Genomic DNA, 24,116 nt, shown 5'->3' with positions numbered 1-24,116 from the left:
ACTATAGACTAGACATATAGACTAGACTATAGACTAGACTATAGACTAGACTATAGACTAGACTATAGACTAGACTATAGACTAGACTATAAACTAGACTATAAACTAGACTATAGACTAGACTATAGACTAGACTATAGACTAGACTATAGACTAGACTATAGACTAGACTATAGACTAGACTAAGACTAGACTATGGACTAGACTATAGACTAGACTATAGACTAGACTATAGGGCTAGACTATAGACTAGACTATAGACTAGACTATAGACTAGACTATAGACTAGACTATAGAATAGACTATAGACTAGACTATAGACTAGACTATAGACTAGACTATAGACTAGACTATGGACTAGACTATAGACTAGACTATAGACTAGACTATAGGCTAGACTATAGACTAGACTATAGACTAGACTATAGACTAGACTATAGAATAGACTATAGACTAGACTATAGACTAGACTATAGACAAGACTATAGACTAGACTATAGAGTAGACTAGACTATAGACTAGACTATAGACTTTTTGTAGAATAAATACCTTAAAATATCGCACATTTTTCGGAAATATTGAAAGTACTCCAGATTTCCCGCTATCCGTTCTCAAAATTTAAGATAATTAGAAAAGTACAAACGCAGAGATAAACTAACATACATATATGAAGTTCGAGTACATAGTTTCAAGATTTGGTCTTTAAGAGATTATTTTTAGAAGTGTAATTGAAGCTTATATAAAATGCTGCTGGGTTGGGGATTTGTATGTCAGAAAACTTTTTTTATTTAAATGACAGCCCATGTGTTGATTATAAAGACAATTTCATAGGAACTGATATAATTAATTTGCGTTTTACTACGTTTTAGTATCATATTGATGAAAAAAACATTTTAAATAATTCCCCCGCAATCGCTTAATTTTGCCAAAATTATTTTGAAATCTACTGCGCCATTAAAACTTATTACTTTTTCCTTGGCAATCTTAAGAAAAAAATATATTATTGTTAATTTACTCGTTTAGCTCTTATTTCGACATGAATTTGGGCGAATCAATCAATCAAACAGACATCAATTGATATCCCAATTCTAACAGCATTTTGATTGAAACCCTTTTCGATCAAAAAGTATGAGGAATAAGTTTCTGTAATAACTGAATTTTATTTTATTAACCATGGATGAAATGTTAAATGGAAATTTTAAATATATCATTCTGAATGGTGTATAAGATTCTCCACTTGCCGTTTATATTACGCTTATTTGTTTAACATACATTTTATACCAAAGTGTTGTATACCTTAAGGCAATTAAGAAAAAAATCATTGGGTACATGGTACTCCGATACTTTTACTTTGATGTTTCTGAATATATCAATCCCATTCGATGTGTCTCCAGTGGTACAAATGTAACAAAAAGTTGTAAAATTTTAAACATTTTGTACTTTAGATAATTTTGGATAGAAACTAAAATGGATCGAAAAATAAAACAACCAACAAAGCATATTAATGTTAGGCGTTATGTAGAAGAACAATAAGAATGGTGTCTTAGATCAACTACACAGGAAGTTCAGGGAGCATATTGCTTGGGTGTAGCATAGCCATGAGCACACAGAGGGGCGAAATAGTTTTTATTTAATAAATCGGACATTTTTAACGGCAATATCATTCATGGATGCAAAAATAAACGATTTTTAATATCATATATATAAAAAATTTTATGTTTTTCTGAAAGGTATCTTTACGGAAAACATTTTCATAGAAAATACATGACCTATTTTTTCAATATGTTTATTTAATAAATCGGGCATTTTTAACGGCAATATCATTTATGAATGCAAAAATAAACGATTTTTAAGATCATATATATAAAAAATTTTATGTTTTTCTGAAAGCTATCTTTACGGAAAACATTTTGATAGAAAATACATGACCTATTTTTTTCAATATGTCGCCCTTACGGGCAAATAACAAATTCTTTATTAGGAATATAACGTCTAATCGAGATTACTAACTACATCATTTTATTAACGACCATATCCACCATCACCTCCTCTACCACCAAAACCACCAGGTTGACCAGGTTGTCCTGGTTGGCCTGCCTGACCTCCATAACCACCGCTTCCTCCATAGCCGCCACTGCCACCGTAACCACCACTGCCTCCAAAACCGCTGCCTCCACTACCGCCAGGTTGACCGGGTTGTCCAGGTTGACCGCCAAATCCACCGGCACCACCTTGACCACCATAGCTACCACCTTGACCACCATAGCCACCACCTTGACCACCATAGCCACCACCTTGACCACCATATCCACCACCTTGACCACCAAAGCCACCACCTTGTCCCCCATAACCACCGCCAGGTCTTCCACCACCTCCACCTAAGGGTCCACCACCGCCTCCTCCACCTCCATAAGCACCGGGTCTACCAGCCTGTGAGGTCACTAAAAAAAAATAGTATAATTAAATATATCATATTTTTATTGTTTATTTGCAATTAAAAACTCGTACCTTCACTAAATATCACCACAAAAGTGGTTAAAAAACATGCAATTGTAATTTTCATTTTTCCTTAAAATTTACCGAATAACGACTGCGTTCATCAACAGGTTTTAGTTTACTGATTAATTACAATTTAACAGATGATTGAATTTAATTTTCAGTCCAGTACTGCAAAATGAGTGACACCTGTCTGGGGTTTTTATATTTTTGTGTTTTTGAAAAATTGTTTGTTATTATTTCTTTGAATTTTGAAATTGTTTAAAGTATATGAATCTAGAGTACCCGGGATGTTTCGCTACCTTAAATGAATTAAAATAAAAAAAGAAAATTCCAAAAGTATCGTTTGAAAAGCGATCTACATATCCATCTATCTATATTATCTATCGATCTATCTATCTATCTATCTATCTATCTATCTATCTATCTATCTATCTATCTATCTATCTATCTATCTATCTATCTATCTATCTATCTATCTATCTATCTATCTATCTATCTATCTATCTATCTATCTATCTATCTACTATCTATCTATCTATCTATCTATCTATCTATCTATCTATCTATCTATCTATCTATCTATCTATCTATCTATCTATCTATCTATCTATCTATCTATCTATCTATCTATCTATCTATCTATCTATCTATCTATCTATCTATCTATCTATCTATCTATCTATCTATCTATCTCTAATCTATCTATCTATCTATCTATCTATCTATCTATCTATCTATCTATCTATCTATCTATCTATCTATCTATCTATCTATCTATCTATCTATCTATCTATCTATCTATCTATCTATCTATCTATCTATCTATCTATCTATCTATCTATCTATCTATCTATCTATCTATCTATCTATCTATCTATCTATCTATCTATCTATCTATTCTATCTATCTATCTATCTATTCTATCTATCTATCTATCTATCTATCTATCTATCTATCTATCTATCTATCTATCTATCTATCTATCTATCTATCTATCTATCTATCTATCTATTATCTATCTATCTATCTATCTATCTATCTATCTATCTATCTATCTATCTATCTATCTATCTATCTAGTTATCTATATATCTATCTAACTAAGCATTTGTTATCAGAGCCAAGTGAAAAAAAGGAATGATTTTACCCATTTTTAAATTTAAATAGGCTTCGTCCTATGGTCCAAATTGCATCAGAATTTCGGCCTGTACCTTGCGCACAAGTTTTACACGGATAGCCAATCGGCAAAGTTATTCTTAGTAGATCAGTATAATTTAAAATGGGTATTGAACCAATATTTTTGTGCGCTACAAACATCAGTATTCGTACTACCCTCCCCACTATGGTTTAATAACTCCATCAAACTCACAATTCTAGTTTTAGCGATAATGAATCGGTCAGTAACGCAACTCTTTTACATACATATTATATACAGATAGAATATATTTTGAATATGGCTAATGTTATACTTGTAATTAAAAATGTATACAATTTAATTATTATTTAAATACAACAAAAAGTTATTATTTGAAAATAAATGTAAATCTTATCATTGAACACAATGCGAATACGAATGGAGTATAAATATGAAAAAACAATTAGTAATTAATATATTTTTAAAGTGTATTCAATTCGAAATAATGTGTTGAGAACAATTGCTGAAAGTATATAAATCTATATCTATTCTATTGAGTGCTTACACTTAAAATTTTTTTAAATTTGCTTTATTATAATGTTATAGTTGATCTTAAAAGTCTACACAAAGACAAACTTAGCAAAAATTTTTTGACCGTTGGGTAACAAAATGTCAAAGAACTAAATGGTACAGAATGTACCGTTTATGATTTCAAAAACAGTAGAGATTGCTGTTTTTGATTATAAACCGCTTAGTTCTCAATTGATATGGTGATAATCTGTCTCTTTAAAGGAAATATATTCCTCTAATCGAACCTTATGTAAGATGAGAGGGGTTAGTTTTATCTCTGTGCGAATTATCTAGGGGGATTATAGGTCGCACCATCATTATATACTGGACATAAGTGAAACGAAAGAATGATAAGAGTCTCCTTAGTGGAAGCAAGTCCGATAAATCAAAGTTATGACCTTGACTTTTATTCAAATTATATATCAATGAATTAGTACTTTCCCAGCAAAAACTTTGTAATGACTGACATATATTTGTATATATAAGAATTTATAGAATTGTCAACCCATTAGTTAACGTCAATTAAATAACTAAGCAGTTGTGGACCAACATACACGATTTTCCTCCTTGGGATGATAGTCATATCATATTCAACTCCCTATTCGTAAGCGAGCTTGGTAAGTACTACATAGCTTCCAATGGCATTGACATGTTAAAATAATGAATTAAAATGTATATGTACTTAAGTAGTAAAAGGTTGTAAGTTATAATAGCTTATTAACTCATTACTTTTTAATGCATCTATATTTTGTTGGGTTATTAATTAATAGTTTGCTGTTAATTATAACATGTGAATGTTAAATATTTTAGGTATATATACACTTAATTTAAACCTTGTAATTAAAACAATAGCTAAAGTCTCCAAGAAGAAAACAAAGAAATAAATAATTAGTCTAAAGACACATATTTTGCGTTACATTTTAATCATAAAAGTGAAAACATTATGATGAGTAACTAAAATGAAAACAAAGTTGTTACTAATTTTAGTTAATGAAATGATTCATAGTTGGATGTACTCTAAATGTATGCAAATTAGATTAGTCGAAATACATATGCATGAGAATTAATATACTAAATACGAGAAAAATAAAAACTTTTGAAAACGGCCTCACTTCCCTTGAAAATATTGATCGCAGTTCTGGGTTTCTCTTACCCATATTTTTGTATGCCCTTGTTGCGTTAAATAGTTTTGTTTTCGTCTGGTTAACTAGTTCCCGACTACTCCCGAGAGGAATGGTAGCGGTTAGTGCTTTCTTATAAGCCAATAAGGTCTTAGATATAACTGTATCATCTGATAACACCCTAATAGCCTTCGGGCTGTTGGTATATATGTTAAGACCTGTGGGCTCCATATTTATTCTAACCCAATTTACGTATTCCGTTATTGCTTAGACTTCTGCCTGAAAGCCAGAGTTGTGATTAGGTATATTTCTGTTTTAGGATATTCAATATTTAGAGCCATCATAAGGGTATTTACTATAATGTTCCGCTTGACAAAGACCTTCTATTTGGGATCAGTTTTCTAAAGTTTCCGACATATTCTGCATATTGTATATAATCGGGCGCGAAAGCCAAGTGCTTTGCCGTGTTGGCCAATTTCACGGTGATCTTTTTTAACCGCTGGGTGAGCTTTTGCAACTACTCACCATCGCCCCATTGTGTTTCTTACACACAGGTGCTTCCGGTCTAGTATACGTGCACTTTGCTCGAGCTATCTATTCACTTGCCATAGTAGACCCGTTGGGGAATGACCGGTGTCATGAATCAAGCTCAACCTAACCCCGACAAACGAAACAACATCAGGTGAAAACACCGTAAAGTCGCATAACCACACTACTGAGATGGCTTCTGTTGACTCGGCAACAGCATCTAGGGGACAAATTGGTAATCCGAAACATAAATTCCAGACTTATTTCAATGGCCACAAGGACCTATTGCAATAAGTTGAGCATGTTTAGAGTAAACTCCAACACACTCAACCATGAAGGAAAATAGCCGGCAAATTAAAGATTAAGGTATTACAGCTCCACAACGTCTCAAACAATTTCACCAACATTTCAACCGTCACTCCTTCTTTCATTCCGACATCTCCACAGATACAACTCATGATACCTCTCGTCCATCAGATACAGGTATCCGAATGGTACATCTCACTCCATTACATTATCAGATCAATTCCAACATTTGTTAAGCCACAGTCTTGCCCTGTTTGCTCCTAGTTTCTAGGAGCGGTAACAGAAACATATCCCGAAAATTTATATTCCACCGTATATCAATCTTTTAACCAAGCACTCCCTTCCCGCGAATTTGCGTTTAAACCACAGCCACTACATGGATCCCGAAGGAACCTCAACCAACTGACCAGCCAGGACAAGTCCAACTGACCACCCGTAGTACTGGATTATGTGGTGTTCTGGTTAGACCCCATGTCAAATCATCCAAGGACTAGCCAGGGAGCGAAATTTCAACACAAGTTTATAGTCAAGGCAGACTAAAGGTACTGGTAGCACCTCTTTACCCCGGGATTGCAATACATCAAGATGAGGGTCTTTCATCAAGGAAACCTGCCCCGGGGGAGACTATGGGGCAAATTCAATGATTGTGTATGTGTCCAGTATAAATTAATGACGTGTGCCTAAAATTATGAGACATTCGGCTATAAGTGCCGTCTCATATCTTATATAAGTTTCAATGGGTGGAAAATCTAGCAACGTTTCCAAAGCCTTGGTTGTCGTAGTACTCATGGCACCAGTTATACCCAAGCAGTATGTACCCTTAACTCCCTGTAATAGTTTGATATTACACTTTTAACTAAAAAAAATCATAAGCTAGAATTAGTCTAATTATACTATTATAAAGCCCACGTGTCTTAGTTGGACTAAGGCCCCTTTTTATGCCTAAGATTCTCCTATATATAAGTGGTGTCTTCATTTTAATTTCCGGTCAAGGATTACACCAAATAAATTATTTTTTTGTCTTATATATGTCTTCTAAAATGACTTAAAGACTTGGCCAACTGGGATCGAAATTTCACGCATATAAGAAAATAATTGAGATTTCATTGTATATTTTAAGGTGCCGAGACTGAAATTTATATGAAATATTTAAGAAAAAAGTAAAAATAATAGGACAGATAGAATGTCCAGATCATTTCAGTTATATGCTAAAAGAAAATCAATATCTATACTTCTTATTCTTATTGTACCCTTACTACAGAAAACGCGATTAAGTGAAAACATTCGGAGCCATAATATACACCAAATTCTTTATTTAATACCTTCAAAGCTCTTCCTGATTAATATTAAAAACTTGACCCTAACATTGTATTGTTAATTCATTTTTCGTTTTAAGTATGATACACCCCCATAGTGGGGAAAGTACATAAGTAATACGTTCATACATATGTTTGTAACATTAAAAAATAATAACAGCTACACATACCTCTGAGTATTTCTGATTCGATTTGCCAATCTTCAATCTTTGATATAACGATTCGATATAGTTAATTTTGATCAATTACTGGAAAATTACAAATTATTAAGTTAAATAAAATTTTCACGCTATATAATTTTTAATTCCAAATTTGTATTTGTTTAGATTTTTATTGAACGATTCTCTTACAAAATGTATAAACCTTTGATTAAATAAATATGCATTATGAATAAGGTCTTGAATAAATAAAAGTACTATATAGTTATGTATGTAACTCTTAGTGCATTCTAAAATTTGCAAGCCCAATTAAAAACAAGTAAGAATGTGTAATAGAACATAACCGACCATATGATACCCTACAACAGTTGTTGGGTTTTTATTCGTTTTTATAGACATCATATGTATGTGGGTAAGGCGAAAAAAATTACCGATTTCAATAAGATCACAAAGACTTACGTACCAAGTTTATTCAAATTATCTTCATAATCCACTCAAAAAGTGATTCTGAGACTATACCCTACACCCATATAGAGGTGTATTTCTTCTGTAGACTATAAAGTTCAGTCCACAACATAGCTAAATCAACATAAAGATCATTCTTTAAAGCTAAACCCACTATCAAAACATGTGTAGAGTCAAATGATTCTTCCGGGTTATTTGACTAGCGGGTTTACCATAATACCAGTGAGATAATTAGTCTTGCACACAACACAGAAAAGTGACTATAGGAACTACGAAATACTTATATTTGGTATGAGTTGGAATGACAAGAATGGAATGCAGATTGGGGAAGGATTATATGAGCTTTGCTATCGACCCTCACACATATGAATGTGTCTCATAAATATTCTCATTACTGCGTCGGAAGATCTGTGTGATGGAATGGTGATAGATATGGTTCTCAAATCGACTTTTTTGTCCTAAAAAAGTCAGTAAATAAATATGTATATGGAATTTCTGGTCCAGTAAACGTGGACTTTGCTCAAGTACTTGAGCTATCTAATCTCTGACCATTGCTGCCCCGTTGCTTAACTTCCGAGATGCAAAAACATCACTTCCGTTACCAACCACGCAGATGGGATGGCCTCTGTTGAGTCGGCAACAGCACTTAGAGACGTAACCGGTAGACCGAAGTACGAATCTATCATATAAGCCGAGACTTTGTTCTTACTCACAGAGGACACATTGTGGTAAATCTGGTAAGAAAAGAGTTTGCTCTGAACATACCTGGACTAGGAAGGAAAATTCAATGGTATCACTTGTATAAGATACTTTTCATCCATCACCATTCCATCCTGCACACTTACCATTCAACCGACACACTTGTAAGAGAACAACATACAACAGACTCACTCTAGGCATACGGGCGGATGAGATCCGTATTCCCCTACATACATCCTGTATCATATTTATTTAACACCAACTCATTTCCAACGCTTAGTCACACTGTCGCTCCTCTGTGGGGTGTCTGTTGTCATTCGGCAACAGCACCGAACTTATCCCGAAATATAGATTTCACCACGCTTTAGTCTTTTAACAGACACCACGTGGATCCTGACCAGCCGGGACAAGTCCTGCGGACAACTGACCACCCGTAGTACCTGATTATGTGGTTTTCTGGTTCGATTGCATGTCAAATCATTCCAAGGAAAGTCCGAGGAGTGAATTGTCATCACATGTTTATAGTAACGGCTGAGTAGAGGTACTGCTGGCGCCTCTTAATCCCGGGATTGCAATACACCTACCTATATGAGGGTCTTTCATCAAGGAAAAATGCCCCGGGGGAATTGAACGTACAGTATTCCTCCTTGTATCGACATTTGCTCTGTTCATAACTGATGTGTTGCAGGGCTGTAGAAGGAAGTGATATTTTCGAAAATTGGCGGCATAAGGTCATCAAGTTAGCCTACCACTTAAAGTAACAGGGACTACTTTAATAGGGTTGGTTTAAATCCTTTAAATTCAATTCCAAACAAATATAATTCTAAGAGAATATTTGTGGAAATGTACAGATATCTGACAGATGAGTATGGCTATATCGCCCTAGAATTTATAAAGACCCAAACATGCATATGTTATGTGTATTAGACCATTATAAGTAATGCCTATCACCCTTATTAGGAATCTCTTCGGATGCGTAGGTTATAGGGTATCTCATGGTCACCCATATCCATCTACTTTCTAACGTGTTTTAAATAAAATGAGCACTAATATATTTATTGCGTCTCTCTATATATATATATACCATTCTCTCTCTCTTGTTTATTTGTTTGTTTATATTTTGGAAATTTTAGGAAGAATCTAAATGAAATGAGTCAAGTTTATAAATTTATTGTATTTATAAAAACATCGCATTAGTTGTTTAACAACCTCACAAAAGCCAAGATGAAATCAGTTCAATTTGTTTTAGCCGGTGTTCTAATAGTATTGAGTCACGTTCTAATGAGTGCAGGTAAGTCGCAATTAAAATTCGTAAAGTGTTAGTATATAAACTAAAATATTGCAAATGAATATTATATGCATTAAGTAATTTGGAAATTTTCATTTATATTATAGCACAAGGTCAAGGTGGTTATGGTGGCAGTGCTGGAACCTGGTCCAGTTCTAGCAGCCAATCTGGACAGCCGGGAACTCCAGGCAACAGTCAATTTAGTTACGGTTATGGTGGTGTAGACGCTAATGGTATGCCCTATGGTGGATCTAGCGGTAATGGTGGCTATCATGTTAATATAACCGATGAACAGGGTCGCCAACATTCGTACAGTGGTGGCCAAGGTGGTTTTGGAGGACAGCCTGGTCAGCATGGCCAGCCAGGACAACCTGGTTCTATGGGCACATATAGTTATTCTAGCTCCAATACAAATCGTGGCGGTTATCAGAACTCTTCTTCCTCATCTGCCTACGCCTCAGCTTGGAGTACTTTTTATGTTATTTGTTTGTTTTCATTGTTTTTAATTATTAAATCTTAGGCATTTGAATTTCGCAATGAAGTGTCAATTAAAACATTATATTGCTCAGTGTATTATAAATAAGTACTCGTTTTTATGACTTTTATGTGTCCTTCGAACAAAAGGTGTTTTTTTTTTTTAATAAAAATTAAAAAATTTATATGTAATAAGAAAAGTTAGAAAGTGTTTATAAAAAGTGTTAATTAAAATGTTAATTAATTTTTGGTTTCTTTGTTATGCAAAAAATTAGGCTCTAACTCTAAAACGGGTTAATTTTGTTTGATTATAAATTCACATGCGTAAAGAAGAGTTTAAATTTTGAATTTGAACTTCAGGGACCAGGGGCGCAGTCAAGGGATCCACTAAGTAGGACACCTCGGGTATGTTAAAATTTCAAACGATGCTATTTCTTCGTTTGTGGTCCGATCTCAAGAAAATTTCTCCTCGTTCCATCATTATAAAAACCTTGTCATCATCGTTATCAATTACTTTAATTTAAATGAAGAAAAAAGTGAAAATTTTTTATATGAATCGATGAATTTTACAATCGTATAACAATAATAATATGAACATCAGATTTAATAGAGAAAAGGGATTTTAAGAGGGTTTTAGGTACTAGAGAATTATAAAGAGTAATTACGGCTTTAAAACAAATATTTTTCGTCAAATTTTTTTTAGGTTAGGTCAGGTTAGGTTGATAGGAGAATGTATACTACAACAAAACCGAAGAAATACACTTAGGTCACTACCGGGCCTGTTGTGCGCTCCTTTTCATGAACAAAAAATTCACTGAACGTATTATTTTTTAATGTTTAGAAACTCAGTTTCCTTCTTGCTTTCATTAGGGTTACAAAATAGGATCTTTGTGGTTCTACCCAACGTTTCATTATTCCAAGAGGCCTTATGGGATTCTCTCACCTATATTTTTATACCCTTCACCTTCGTGAGATGGGTATATATAAGTTTGTCATTTCGTTTGTAATTTCTGTAATAATATAATTTTCCGACCCCATAAAGTATATATATTCTGGATCCTTATAGGTAGCGGAGTTGATTAAGCTATGTCCGTCCGTCTGTATGTCTGTCCGTCTGTCTGTCCGCCTGTGTGTCTGTCCGTCTGTGTGTTTGTTGCATTCTGTTTCTTATGTTTGGATGTCTGTTGGTTTCATTGCGTTGTTTTGTTTTTGCTTTTTTTTGGAGTATTTCGTTTTGTATGTTTCATTGACTTGTGTATATTGTTTTTGTTTTTTGGTGTATTCAGTTTCGTATGTTTGGATGTCTGTTGGTTTCATTGCGTTGTCTATTTTGTTTTTGTATTTTTGTGTATTTCGTTTCATATGTTTGGATGTCTGTTGGGTTTACTGCCTTGTGTATTTTGTTTTTTTGTGTGTTTATTTTGTTTAGCGTTGTTGTTGTTCGTTTTGCTATAGCTATAATAATGATATAAACGGGAAAATGAAATAAATTAATATTTTATAGAATTGATATTTTTAAAAACACTGTGGTGAAGGGTATATAAGATTCGGCTCAGCCGAATATAGCACTCTTACTTGTTTTTAATTCAGCTTTTGTTGCGTCGAATGGTTCTTCTGAGGGGCCTGTTACCCATATGAAGCAAACTTTACCTCTGAGGGAATATTCAGTTAAAGCTTTCTTACAATTCAATATAGAACTCCAGTTTCAAAGTTTCCGACATATTCTGTGTCTGGTATGCGATCAGGCACGTCCGATGATTGTGTATAACCTTCCAATGTGTCCAGTATACATTGATGACGTGGCCTATAACCGCGTTTGGCCAATTCGCCTAAAGTAAAGAGCCGTTCGGCTGTAAGCGCCGCCTCATATCTTAAATATGTTTCAATGGGTGGAATATCTAGCAACGTTTCCAGAGCCCTGTTTGAAGGATTTTCTATGGGGATGGGGTCAATTATTGCCCGATCCTCATAATGTTAAGCAGAGAGATTTTCGTTTTTATGTCGAATTTCATTGATATATTGGTGTTATGACATGTATAGATCGTCTTAGAATCTTATAAAAAAAATATACTTTTGTGAGTTTGCTATCAATGTTTTGATCAATCAAATCAATATTCCCCAAAATATGCTATTGTTTTATTTCTAATAATATAAATAACTCTTACAACAGGGTTGGACCATTCTATTAACTAGCCCACATATTAGGCCGCTTGAGTTAAGAGTCCTAACGGAAGCTTCTACTGTAGGATAATATATGGTCGCCCATACCGGTCTACAATAACTAAAGTGTTTAATATAAAATGAGTACTAATAAATGTATTGCATCTCTCTTCATTTTGTTAATTTTTAGCGTATATTTTTGGAAATATTAGGAATAATTTTATACTAAATGAAATGTATTTGTCAACACGATGCATTAGTTCTTTAACTACCTCACAAAAGCCAACATGAAATCAGTTCAATTTATTTTAACGGGTGTTTTAATAGTAGTATTGAGCCAGGTTCTAATGAGTACAGGTAAGTCGCAATAAAATTCGAATGTGTAATATAAAAATATTAATTTAATTTTCTCTTTATAATTTATATTACAGCACAAGGCCAAGGTGGTAATGGTGGCAGTGCCGGACAACCAGGTGCTCCCGGCGGTAATGGTGGTAGTGCCGGACAACCAGGTGCTCCAGGAGGTAATGGTTATGCAGGAGCTAGTGGTAATGGTGGTGGTTATCAATACTCATCTGCCTCATCTGCTTACGTTTCAGCTTGGAGTACTATTTATGTTATTTCTTTGTTTTCATTGTTTTTAATAATTAAAACTTAGGCATTTGATTTGATGATGTGTCAATTTAAATTATTATACTACTGCTCAGTATATTATAAATAAGATTGTATGACTTATTAAAAAAAATAAAAAAAAAACAATAACAATTTGCTTGATTTTATTCCAATTACAGTAAAAAATTTTGTTAAAGTGAACTTTACTACAAAATTTGAAAAAGTTTAGCTCATCCTAAATTGATTTCAGATTATGTAATAACTAAATATGCATTTCAACTAACAACTTATTTAAATGTTTAATACGCACTACTATTAAAATGTTATGTTCATTCGTAGTGAAAAACTGTTACAACTTTCCGTTTATAAATTGAAATGTGTAGTCATAAATAAAATGTGGTATAGTCTAGCATGGCTTAAGGCGCAAAATTTCTTGAAGTAGCCATATCCTCCAGAAATAGTTAAACGCTATGAGTGAGTGATATCATCAGGATTTAAAATGATAGGTCTATTCTGGTAGACCGGAGTTGAAGGGTTAGATTCCCTCCTGAGGGCAGCTAGATGCATAGGTGCACATTGTCCCTTTTCAAACTAACTAACTAACTAACTAACTAACTAACTAACTAACTAACTAACTAACTAACTAACTAACTAACTAACTAACTAACTAACTAACTAACTAACTAACGAACTAACTAACTACTACTAACTAAACGAACGAACGAACGAACGAACGAAAGAACGAACGAACGAACGAACGAAACGAACGAACGAACGAACGAACGAACGAACGAACGAACGAACGAACGAACGAAAAGAACGAAACGAACGAACGAACGAAGAACGAAACGAACGAACGAACGAACGAACGAACGAACGAAAACGAACGAACGAAACGAACGAACGAACGAACGAAACGAAAACGAACGAACGAAAACGAACGAACGAACGAACGAACGAACGAACGAACGAAAGAACGACACGAACGAACGAACGAACGAACGAACGAACGAACGAACGAACGAACGAACGGAAGAGAACGAACGAACGAACGACGAAACGAAGAACGAACGAACGAACGAACGAACGACGAACGAACGAACGAAAGAACGAAACAAAGAACGAAAACGAAAACGAAAGAACGAACGAAAGAACGAACGAAAGAACGAACGAACGAACGAAGAACGAAAAAGAACGAAGAAAAACGAACGAACGAACGAACGAACGAACGGAAACGAACGAAAAACGAACGAAGAAAAAACGAACTAACAAAGAACGAAACGAAAGAAACGAAACGAACGAACGAAGAACGAACGAACGAACGAAGAAAACGAACGAAAAAGAACGAACGAAACGAACGAACTAACGAACGAACGAAACGAACGAAACGAACGAACGAACGAACGAACGAACTAACGAACGAACGAACGAAGAAAAGAACGAAACGAACGAAGAACGAACGAACGAACGAACGAACGAACGAACGAACGAACGAAACGAACGAACGAACGAAACGAACGAACGAAACGAACGAACGAAACGAACGAACGACGAAGAACGAAACGAACGAACGACACGAACGAACGAACGAACGAACGAACGAACGAACGAAAAAACGAACGAACGAACGAACGAACGAACGAAACGAACGAACGAACGAACGAACGAACGAACGAACGAAGAACGAAACGAACGAACGAACGAACGAACGAACGAACGAACGAAACGAACGAACGAACGAACGAACGAAAGAACGAACGAACGAACGAACGAACGAACGAAACGAACGAACGAAACGAACGAAAACACGAACGAACGAAGAACGAACGAACGAACGAACGAACGAACGAACGAACGAACGAAAGAACGAACGAAGAACGAACGAACGAACGAACGAACGAACGAACGAACGAAAGAACGAACGAACGAAACGAACGAAACGAACGAACGAACGAACGAACGAACAACGAGAACGAACGAACGAACGAACGAACGAACGAAACGAACGAACGAACGAACGAACGAACGAACGAACGAAACGAACGAAACGACGAACAAACGAACGAACGAACGAAGAACGAAACGAACAACGAACGAAACGAACGAACGAACGAACGAACGAACGAACGAACGAAAGAACGAACGAACGAACGAACGAAACGAACGAACGAACGAACGAACGAACGAACGAAAACGAAACGAACGAACGACGAACGAAAACGAAACGAACGAAGAACGAACGAACGAACGAACGAACGAACACGAACGAACGAACGAACAAACGAACGAAACGAACGAACGAACGAACGAACGAACGAAGAACGAACGAACGAACGAACGAACGAACGAACGAACGAAACGAACGAACGAACGAACGAAGAACGAACGAACGAACGAACGAACGAAACGAACGAACGAACGAACGAACGACGACGAACGAACGAACAACGAAACGAACGAACGAACGAACGAACGAACGAACGAACGAACGAACGAAAACGAACGAACGAACGAACGAACACGAAACGAACGAACGAACGAACGAACGAACGAACGAACGAAACGAACGAACGAACGAACGAACGAACGAAACGAACGAACGAACGAACGAACGAACGAACGAACGAACGAACGAACGAAACGAACGAAAACGAACGAACGACGAACGAACGAACGAAACGCGCGAACGAACGAACGAACGAAACGAACGAACTAACTAACTAACCTAACTAACTACTAACTACTAACTAACTAACTAACTAACTATCCTAACGACTAACTAACTATCTAACTAAACTACTAACTAACTAACTAACTAACTAACTAACTAACTAACACTAACTAACTAACTAACTAACTAACTAACTAACTAACTAACTAACTAACACTAACTATCTAACTAACTAACTAACTATCTAACTAAACTAACTAACTATTAACTAACTACTAACTAACTAACTAACTAACTAACTAACTAACTAACTAACGAACTAAAGTTATTCTTAAAAAGATATCTCGCTTTTGTTGGCCTATTGATCAGCTTGGTTTAAGGAGGAATTCACAGAAACAAATTTCTGGAACATAGTAAGCTTCCTGAGTGCTATGTTTGTCCAATGCCATAGACTCTAATTTTGATTTCAATTTTCGTTTTTTTGTCTCACTGCGTAATGTAGCGCATTGCAAGAGAAAGTAGAACTTTCCTCTTCCTTCTCGTTGCACCATTTGCAAGTGTTATCCTTGCATAACCTTCTTTTTAAGGAAATATATATGTTCTTTGTGTCCTTTGATAATAATTTATTGTCAAACTGATTAGCAAAAGAAAATTGATATATTCAGACCAAATTTTAATATTTTGTTGGTCACTGTTATTAAACTATCCTAAATTTGGTAGAGGGATTAAATTGTAATAATACTTGATTAATTCATTATTTTTCCAAACGGAATAACAAAGTCATCAGGTTTGATGGTGGGTACAGAAATAGAACTCATTTAAAATATCTGGTTGTATTTTAAGCGAAATAGTATGCGAATTCTCATGCCAATTATGCGTGTATGTATGTATTTACTTTAACATTTTCTGGATATGGCAACTTCGAGAATATTCTTGCGCCTTAGAATATGCCGCATTATGCCATATTTTATTTATGAGTACACATTGAAATTAATGACATTAAATTGGTAACACTTTTTCACTATAAATTAATAACATTTTAGTGTGTATTAAACAATTAAATAATTGTTCAGTTAATATATTTAGTCATGACATAACCTGAAATCAATTAAGCGTGAGTTAACCTTTTCAAATTGGAGTACTAAACTTAGTTTGCCGAATTTCATTGGGCACAAAATTCTTTACTGAAAATGGAATAAAATCCAGCAAATTTAAAAAAATCTTAATAATTAATTATACACACTTAAGTATACTATTTTATGCCAACAGTTACCTAATTATTTCCTTTATATTTGTTTTATTAAAGACAAAGTTACAGAAACGAGTACTTACTTAAAACATAATGAGTAATATAATGATTTAAATTTACACTTCATTGCGAAATTCAAATGTCTAAGATTAATAATTAAAAACAATGAAAACAAACAAACAAATAACTTAAAAACTACTCCAAGATGAAGCGTAGGCAGATGATGACGAAGAGTTTTGATAGCCACCACCATTTGTATTGGTGCCAGTATAACTATGTGTACCCATAGAACCTGGTTGTCCTGACTGACCAGGATGTTGTCCAAAACCGCCTTGGCCACCACTGTATGTATGCTGGCGACCATGCTCATCGGTTATATTAACATGATAGCCACCATTACCGCTAGCTCCCCCATAGGGCATACCATTAGCATCTATACCACAATAACCATAACTAAATTGGCTGTTACCTGGAGCACCTGGTTGTCCAGATTGGCTGCTAGCGCTGGACCAGGAACCGGCTCTGCCACCATTACCTTGACCTTGTGCTGAAATAGAAATTAAAAAGAAAATTTAATTACAATGTATTAACACTTTCCGAAATTTATTGCGACTTACCATTACTCATTAGAACGTAAGTCAATACTATTAGAACACCGGCTAAAACAAATTGGAATGACTTCTTCTTCGTTTAGTGGTTAAACAACTAATGCATGGTGTTTACAAAAACTTTATAAACTTGACTCATTTCATTCATCAGCATATATGTACTTACATATATGTATGTTTTTATTCTTCCTAAAATTTCCAAAATATAAACAAACAATAAACACGAGAGAAAGAAATAGAGAGAGAGAGATAGGCGCAAAAAATTGACTAGCACTCATTTTATATGGAACAAGTTAGCTATTGTATTATATATAATACCCTACAGCAAAAAGTTGAGGCCTAACATGGGACTAGATGTCTGAGTTATTTGTCTTCAGATATATACAATTCAAATATTTTTGCATATTTTATACACACCATGAAAAAAGATAGGAAATATTGATTAAATACATGCAAAAGTATACGAGCAAAATAAAAATTTTTTAAGAATTGGATAAAATTTTTTCCTCTGACAGGAACCATATTTAGTGGTTGAATTGGATAAGAATTACACATGATAAATATGAAAACGTTAATTATTTTCAATGATGCGCGCAAAAGTTATAGCGGTTTAAAATAATAACTTAAACGATAACTTAAATGAATTGCAAATTGAAATTTTGTTTACTTTTTCCAAAATGGATCTTTTTATTTCCTTTTTAACTCAAAAGATAGCTTAGGACTTCTTCTCGAAGAGATTTTTGGCAGTCGTAATTCAGGTCTGAGTTGGGGAATAACATTAAGGACGATAGGCATTCATCATTCAACCCCCAATTATGTACATACTGAATGACATGATTGGCCATACAAAATTTCAGCTGCGAATTACCCAAACTGAATTACGTACGAATTACAAATTAATTTTTCGTTGGTTGGAGACAAATAAAAAGTAAAATCATAAAAATTCAAATAAATAAATAAATAATTATGGGAGGATCGGGGTTTTAGTTTGTGGTAGTACAATTAGATTTACATACATGTACTATGTGCTAAATTGTGTGGTAATACCGATATTTTTAGAGGACGAAAGAAAAGACTAGAGACCATATTTGTTGACAAAGTAGCTGCTATAGTTTTTTAAACAAAAAGCGAATCAAAACTGTTTAGATTAAATTAGTTAGTTAGTTAGTTAGTTAATTAGTTAGTTAGTTAGTTAGTTAGTTAGTTAGTTAGTTAGTTAGTTAGTTAGTTAGTTAGTTAGTTAGTTAGTTAGTTAGTTAGTTAGTTAGTTAGTTAGTTAGTTAGTTAGTTAGTTAGTTAGTTAGTTAGTTAGTTAGTTAGTTAGTTAGTTAGTTAGTTAGTTAGTTAGTTAGTTAGTTAGTTAGTTAGTTAGTTAGTTAGTTAGTTAGTTAGTTAGTTAGTTAGTTAGTAGTTAGTTAGTTAGTTAGTTAGTTAGTTAGTTAGTTAGTTAGTTAGTTAGTTAGTTAGTTAGTTAGTTAGTTAGTTAGTTAGTTAGTTAGTTAGTTAGTTAGTTAGTTAGTTAGTTAGTAGTTAGTTAGTTAGTTAGTTAGTTAGTTAGTTAGTTAGTTAGTTAGTTAGTTAGTTAGTTAGTTAGTAGTTAGTTAGTAGTTAGTTAGTTAGTTAGTTAGTTAGTAGTTAGTTAGTTAGTTAGTTAGTTAGTTAGTTAGTTAGTTAGTTAGTTAGTTAGTTAGTAGTTAGTTAGTTAGTTAGTTAGTTAGTTAGTTAGTTAGTTAGTTAGTTAGTTAGTTAGTTAGTTAGTTAGTTAGTTAGTTAGTTAGTTAGTTTAGTTAGTTAGTTAGTTAGTTAGTTAGTTAGTTAGTTAGTTAGTTAGTTAGTAGTTAGTTAGTTAGTTAGTTAGTTAGTAGTTAGTTAGTTAGTTAGTTAGTAGTTAGTTAGTTAGTTAGTTAGTTAGTTAGTTAGTTAGTTAGTTAGTTAGTTAGTTAGTTAGTTAGTTAGTTAGTTAGTAGTTAGTTAGTTAGTTAGTAGTTAGTAGTTAGTTAGTTAGTTAGTTAGTTAGTTAGTTAGTTAGTTAGTTAGTTAGTTAGTTAGTTAGTTAGTTAGTTAGTTAGTTAGTTAGTTAGTTAGTTAGTTAGTTAGTTAGTAGTTAGTTAGTTAGTTAGTTAGTTAGTTAGTTAGTTAGTTAGTTAGTTAGTTAGTAGTTAGTTAGTTAGTTAGTTAGTTAGTTAGTTAGTAGTTAGTTAGTTAGTTAGTTAGTTAGTTAGTTAGTTAGTTAGTTAGTTAGTTAGTTAGTTAGTTAGTTAGTTAGTTAGTTAGTTAGTTAGTTAGTTAGTTAGTTAGTTAGTTAGTTAGTTAGTTAGTTAGTTAGTTAGTTAGTTAGTTAGTTAGTTAGTTAGTTAGTTAGTTAGTTAGTTAGTTAGTTAGTTAGTTAGTTAGTTAGTTAGTTAGTTAGTTAGTTAGTTAGTTAGTTAGTTAGTTAGTTAGTTAGTTAGTTAGTTAGTTAGTTAGTTAGTTAGTTAGTTAGTTAGTTAGTTAGTTAGTTAGTTAGTTAGTTAGTTAGTTAGTTAGTTAGTTAGTTAGTTAGTTAGTTAGTTAGTTAGTTAGTTAGTTAGTTAGTTAGTTAGTAGTTAGTTAGTTAGTTAGTTAGTTAGTTAGTTAGTTAGTTAGTTAGTTAGTTAGTTAGTTAGTTAGTTAGTTAGTTAGTTAGTTAGTTAGTTAGTTAGTTAGTTAGTTAGTTAGTTAGTTAGTTAGTTAGTTAGTTAGTTAGTTAGTTAGTTAGTTAGTTAGTTAGTTAGTTAGTTAGTTAGTTAGTTAGTTAGTTAGTTAGTTAGTTAGTTAGTTAGTTAGTTAGTTAGTTAGTTAGTTAGTTAGTTAGTTAGTTAGTTAGTTAGTTAGTTAGTTAGTTAGTTAGTTAGTTAGTTAGTTAGTTAGTTAGTTAGTTAGTTAGTTAGTTAGTTAGTTAGTTAGTTAGTTAGTTAGTTACATGCATCAAATCCAAAGGCATACATACGTACATCTAGGCCTATATCTTCATTCCATCATGATACTAATTAATATTATCCACTGATAACAATTTTTCGAATCAGAATTTCCTAACACCTTTTAAGGCCCCATTAGCTCTTAATTGAATAACTTACATCATATATATATGACTTTTATGTTAAAAAAAACGTGAATTTCCTATTCATTCCAAAGTCATGTCTCTTTATTACTTCACGACCTCAGACAAGGTCTTCACAAAAATTTCTTTCTTGCTACCAAAAAAAATGATAAATCAGCAAAATTTATAAAACAAATTTTTGATATAAAAGCAAAGCCAATTATCACCAAAAACATTAACAATCATTCAGCGAATAAACAAAATTAAAATGAAAATTTCAGCTACAATTATTATATTCTTGGTTTGCATTTACTTTAATGCGGTCAACAGTAAAAGTGTAAGTTAATACTTCATACAATGAACCCTCACCTTAATGGTAATGAAAATTCATATATTTAACACCCTTGTTCTTTAATTACAGTTGAAAAGTTTCTATGGCAACTCAAAAAACTATAGCAAAGGTCAACGCAAACCTCTAGCCAGTCCTTTGGGCAATGGTATTCACGATAACTATAAACGTGCCAAACGTGAAACATCCAGAGGTATACAAGAATTTCAAGAAGTTCTAAACACGGCCAAAGTAGAGTGTGTAAAGGAGATGAATATGGATCCCAGCATTATGGAAAAGTCTCTTATGTATGAGGAATATCCCACAGATGAGGAGAAATGTTTAATGATGTGCATGTTAAAGAAAACTAAATTGGTAAGTACAATCAAACTAAACAACAAAAATTTTCCTTTAAACCTATTAACTTTTTAGATGGAAAATGTTAACAAATTGTCAACAAATACTATTGCTCGTATTGCCAGCATGATTTCGGAAAACAATCCCCTAGTGGTGTCGGTTGCTGTGGCTAAAGCTAATAATTGCAACACTTTGATCAGAGCTAATCATCCCTGCGAGGCAGCTTATCAAATCAACAAATGCATTGGCACTGAATTAAAAGCGGCCAAATTGAAGTTGTATTATTAGATCTCTCAAGAGAGAGATAAAGTAAATTATTTTTTTTAAAAAATCTTTTTTATACTAAATTATTTTCATATAGCAAAATTCAATTTATAACAATTTTTTAATGAATTAAATAAATTATTTATCAATTGGACAAATTAAAAAAGTGGACATTTTGAAATTATAAATTTAAATCAATAATTAACTGGAAATTTTAGATTAACATTTCCCTTATTCGATATTTCCCTTCGAAATTTTAAAAACTACATAACTGAATTTTTTCATAGATCCGATAGCGGCCTTTTCTGATCTGGTGAATCATACATCCTCCTTTCATTCTAAACTAATCATATGGTATTATAATTTAAACATAAATATTTTTCAATGATGGTAGGAGTCCTTAAAAGACGAGATTTTGCCCAAACTCGCGACCTCGGATTTCTATACAAAACTCGTTCAAAAGCCTATATACGATTGAGAGTCCCATGCAATGTTTAAACAACAGGAGGTAGTATTCTATCACTGGGAAACCTTAATTTTCTAGTGTAGATCTCGCACGAGTACGCATAAGTTACTATTTTCACTCATTGTATGTAGGAGAAGATGAAGAAGTAGAATCGAAAGGATTGTAGTGTATATTAATGTAGTATTAGAACCAGTCTTTAGCAATGAGATATGTATATCAATGGGTTGTTTCGGTTAGATATAGTGTATCTCACTAGGAATTTATTTCTCTTAGCAACTAAGGCAAGGCATTCGTAAAGAAGGTGGAATACAGTTTTCTTTTTATCCATGTCATTTCAACTGCTTTAAAATTCGTTAAAAAAGCGGTCAAGCCGACTTGCATGTATGCCTAGCACCCAATGTCCAGTTTTCACCGGCAAACTGTATTTCTACTTTAAAAAAAAATGCCCTCTATATGAGTCAGGGTTATTTCATCTTTTTCTGAAGAAAGAACCTGAGGATACTACTTGTGATAAATCCTAACGGACTTTTACTGAAACGGCGTAGAGCAGATCATGTTCTTTCTAGCACATTTGCTTAACTGTCCATTTCCATAGTAGTATCTATGCTCAGGCACCCAAACTAGGATAATGTCAGACAGGCTATCCAGCCTTGGCAGATCCTTCTTGCATTGTAGTTAGTTTGAGAGTTTATTTATAGAAAAAATGTCAGAAAAAATGCCTATATTACCACGAACATTGAAGTCGCATAATGCCCTACAGGCAGTCATTATCGCAAATACTTTAGCCTGAAAAACATTACAGTTGTTAGGAAGACAGTAAGAGATACTTATCTTAGCTTCTTCGTCGAAGACACTATAACCAATACCGCAGTTAATTTTACTCAGTAAGTTACCCATAGAAACTCTGACTTTGAAAACTCTCAATTAAATTCCGTATATGGGGTAGTATAGTCGAATGGTTGGCTCAAGATTGGAGGTAGTGGACTTTTACTCATAACATGCCTATATGTTCTTGATCTTCAGTATCATCGCTGTTTTGCAGAAGGATGTGTTCCGGCTAAACATTATAGAGAAATCAAAAGGTACCATTTGAAGAATGGAAAATTACCAAAGAGTATACTCACTTACAGAATATAATTCAGTCAAGACCATATATGTTAAAATTTATGTTCCTAGATTGGATATTATAAAAAATTCAAAAGGTACAATTTATGATATAAAAAGTACTAAAAAGTTCTCTCTTAAAGAATCTTATTCAACGAGGACCGTGTATGTTTCATATGTATGTTTTTCATGTTTTGAATTCATATTATAAAACATATAGAATATCATTTGCAGAAAGAGAAAGTACCAAACGTGGAATAAATTCTAACTTAGTGGAAAGTACTAATAAAAATAGTAAAATTTTTACCCCTTTCGCTTAGAAATATACTTTTTTGAGAATTAAGTTTACAAAATATTCCGTATTTAAATCTATATATCAAACATTATAGAGTTAGTCCGAAATTTAATAGGAATAATTTAATAAACCGAAAAAGTTTTTTTAATGTGCTAAATATACAAATTTCCAAAAATCCCTCCTTAGTGGATCTACAAAAACATATCTACTGTCAAAATTTCATTATTCTAGGTTCAGCCGTTTGGGCTGTGCGATGATGAATCAGTCAGTCAGTAACGCTACTCTTTTATATATATATAGAATTATAAAAAAATCAAATCTATATATATAAAAATGAATGTGTGTTTGTTTGTATGTTTGTATGTTTGAACGTTATAGACTACAAA

General features: G+C 33.4%; 5 protein-coding genes across 5 annotated transcripts; 3 read left to right on the top strand and 2 right to left on the bottom strand.

Moving 5' to 3' along the window:
- Positions 1–1,934: 1,934 nt before the first annotated feature.
- On the bottom strand, positions 1,935–2,690 carry LOC119601739 (glycine-rich protein DOT1-like). Its single transcript, XM_037952877.1, has 2 exons — positions 2,509–2,690; positions 1,935–2,441 (listed from the first exon to the last, which is right to left on the bottom strand). Exons 1-2 carry the CDS (start codon positions 2,561–2,563, stop codon positions 2,023–2,025), a joined length of 474 nt encoding a protein of 157 aa, XP_037808805.1. The 5' UTR covers positions 2,564–2,690; the 3' UTR covers positions 1,935–2,022.
- Positions 2,691–9,929: 7,239 nt separating this feature from the next.
- LOC119601730 (glycine-rich RNA-binding protein 3, mitochondrial-like) lies at positions 9,930–10,798 on the top strand. The gene is made up of 2 exons (XM_037952864.1): positions 9,930–10,087; positions 10,192–10,798. Exons 1-2 carry the CDS (start codon positions 10,021–10,023, stop codon positions 10,602–10,604), a joined length of 480 nt encoding a protein of 159 aa, XP_037808792.1. The 5' UTR covers positions 9,930–10,020; the 3' UTR covers positions 10,605–10,798.
- Positions 10,799–12,960: 2,162 nt separating this feature from the next.
- LOC119601773 (glycine-rich protein DOT1-like) lies at positions 12,961–13,477 on the top strand. Its single transcript, XM_037952918.1, has 2 exons — positions 12,961–13,075; positions 13,150–13,477. The coding sequence occupies exons 1-2, from the start codon at positions 13,006–13,008 to the stop codon at positions 13,374–13,376; spliced, it is 297 nt and encodes a 98-aa protein (XP_037808846.1). The 5' UTR covers positions 12,961–13,005; the 3' UTR covers positions 13,377–13,477.
- A 3,774-nt stretch (positions 13,478–17,251) lies between these two features.
- LOC119601772 (keratin, type I cytoskeletal 10-like) lies at positions 17,252–18,003 on the bottom strand. The gene is made up of 2 exons (XM_037952917.1): positions 17,868–18,003; positions 17,252–17,797 (listed from the first exon to the last, which is right to left on the bottom strand). The coding sequence occupies exons 1-2, from the start codon at positions 17,875–17,877 to the stop codon at positions 17,439–17,441; spliced, it is 369 nt and encodes a 122-aa protein (XP_037808845.1). The 5' UTR covers positions 17,878–18,003; the 3' UTR covers positions 17,252–17,438.
- Positions 18,004–21,184: 3,181 nt separating this feature from the next.
- Positions 21,185–21,889, top strand: LOC119601771. Its single transcript, XM_037952915.1, has 3 exons — positions 21,185–21,253; positions 21,338–21,619; positions 21,677–21,889. Exons 1-3 carry the CDS (start codon positions 21,185–21,187, stop codon positions 21,887–21,889), a joined length of 564 nt encoding a protein of 187 aa, XP_037808843.1.
- Positions 21,890–24,116: the final 2,227 nt, after the last annotated feature.

This window comes from Lucilia sericata, unplaced genomic scaffold (genome assembly GCF_015586225.1).
Source record: "Lucilia sericata isolate MDLA Ls3-8-SP2 unplaced genomic scaffold, ASM1558622v1 Contig000187F_arrow, whole genome shotgun sequence".
In the NCBI taxonomy this organism is placed as follows: domain Eukaryota; kingdom Metazoa; phylum Arthropoda; class Insecta; order Diptera; family Calliphoridae; genus Lucilia; species Lucilia sericata.
Note: the sequence above shows the minus strand (reverse complement) of the source record. Positions and strands in the feature narration are given on the sequence as shown.

Coding starts and splice junctions, on each gene's coding strand:
- LOC119601739 (XM_037952877.1), bottom strand. CDS start 2,563: ATGAAAATTACAATTGCATGTTTTTTAACCACTTTTGTGGTGATATTT. Junction 2,442..2,508: donor TGTGGTGATATTTAGTGAAG/GTACGAGTTTTT, acceptor ATTTTTTTTTAG/TGACCTCACAGGCTGGTAGA.
- LOC119601730 (XM_037952864.1), top strand. CDS start 10,021: ATGAAATCAGTTCAATTTGTTTTAGCCGGTGTTCTAATAGTATTGAGT. Junction 10,088..10,191: donor TCACGTTCTAATGAGTGCAG/GTAAGTCGCAAT, acceptor TTTATATTATAG/CACAAGGTCAAGGTGGTTAT.
- LOC119601773 (XM_037952918.1), top strand. CDS start 13,006: ATGAAATCAGTTCAATTTATTTTAACGGGTGTTTTAATAGTAGTATTG. Junction 13,076..13,149: donor CCAGGTTCTAATGAGTACAG/GTAAGTCGCAAT, acceptor TTTATATTACAG/CACAAGGCCAAGGTGGTAAT.
- LOC119601771 (XM_037952915.1), top strand. CDS start 21,185: ATGAAAATTTCAGCTACAATTATTATATTCTTGGTTTGCATTTACTTT. Junction 21,254..21,337: donor ATGCGGTCAACAGTAAAAGT/GTAAGTTAATAC, acceptor CTTTAATTACAG/TTGAAAAGTTTCTATGGCAA. Junction 21,620..21,676: donor TGTTAAAGAAAACTAAATTG/GTAAGTACAATC, acceptor TTAACTTTTTAG/ATGGAAAATGTTAACAAATT.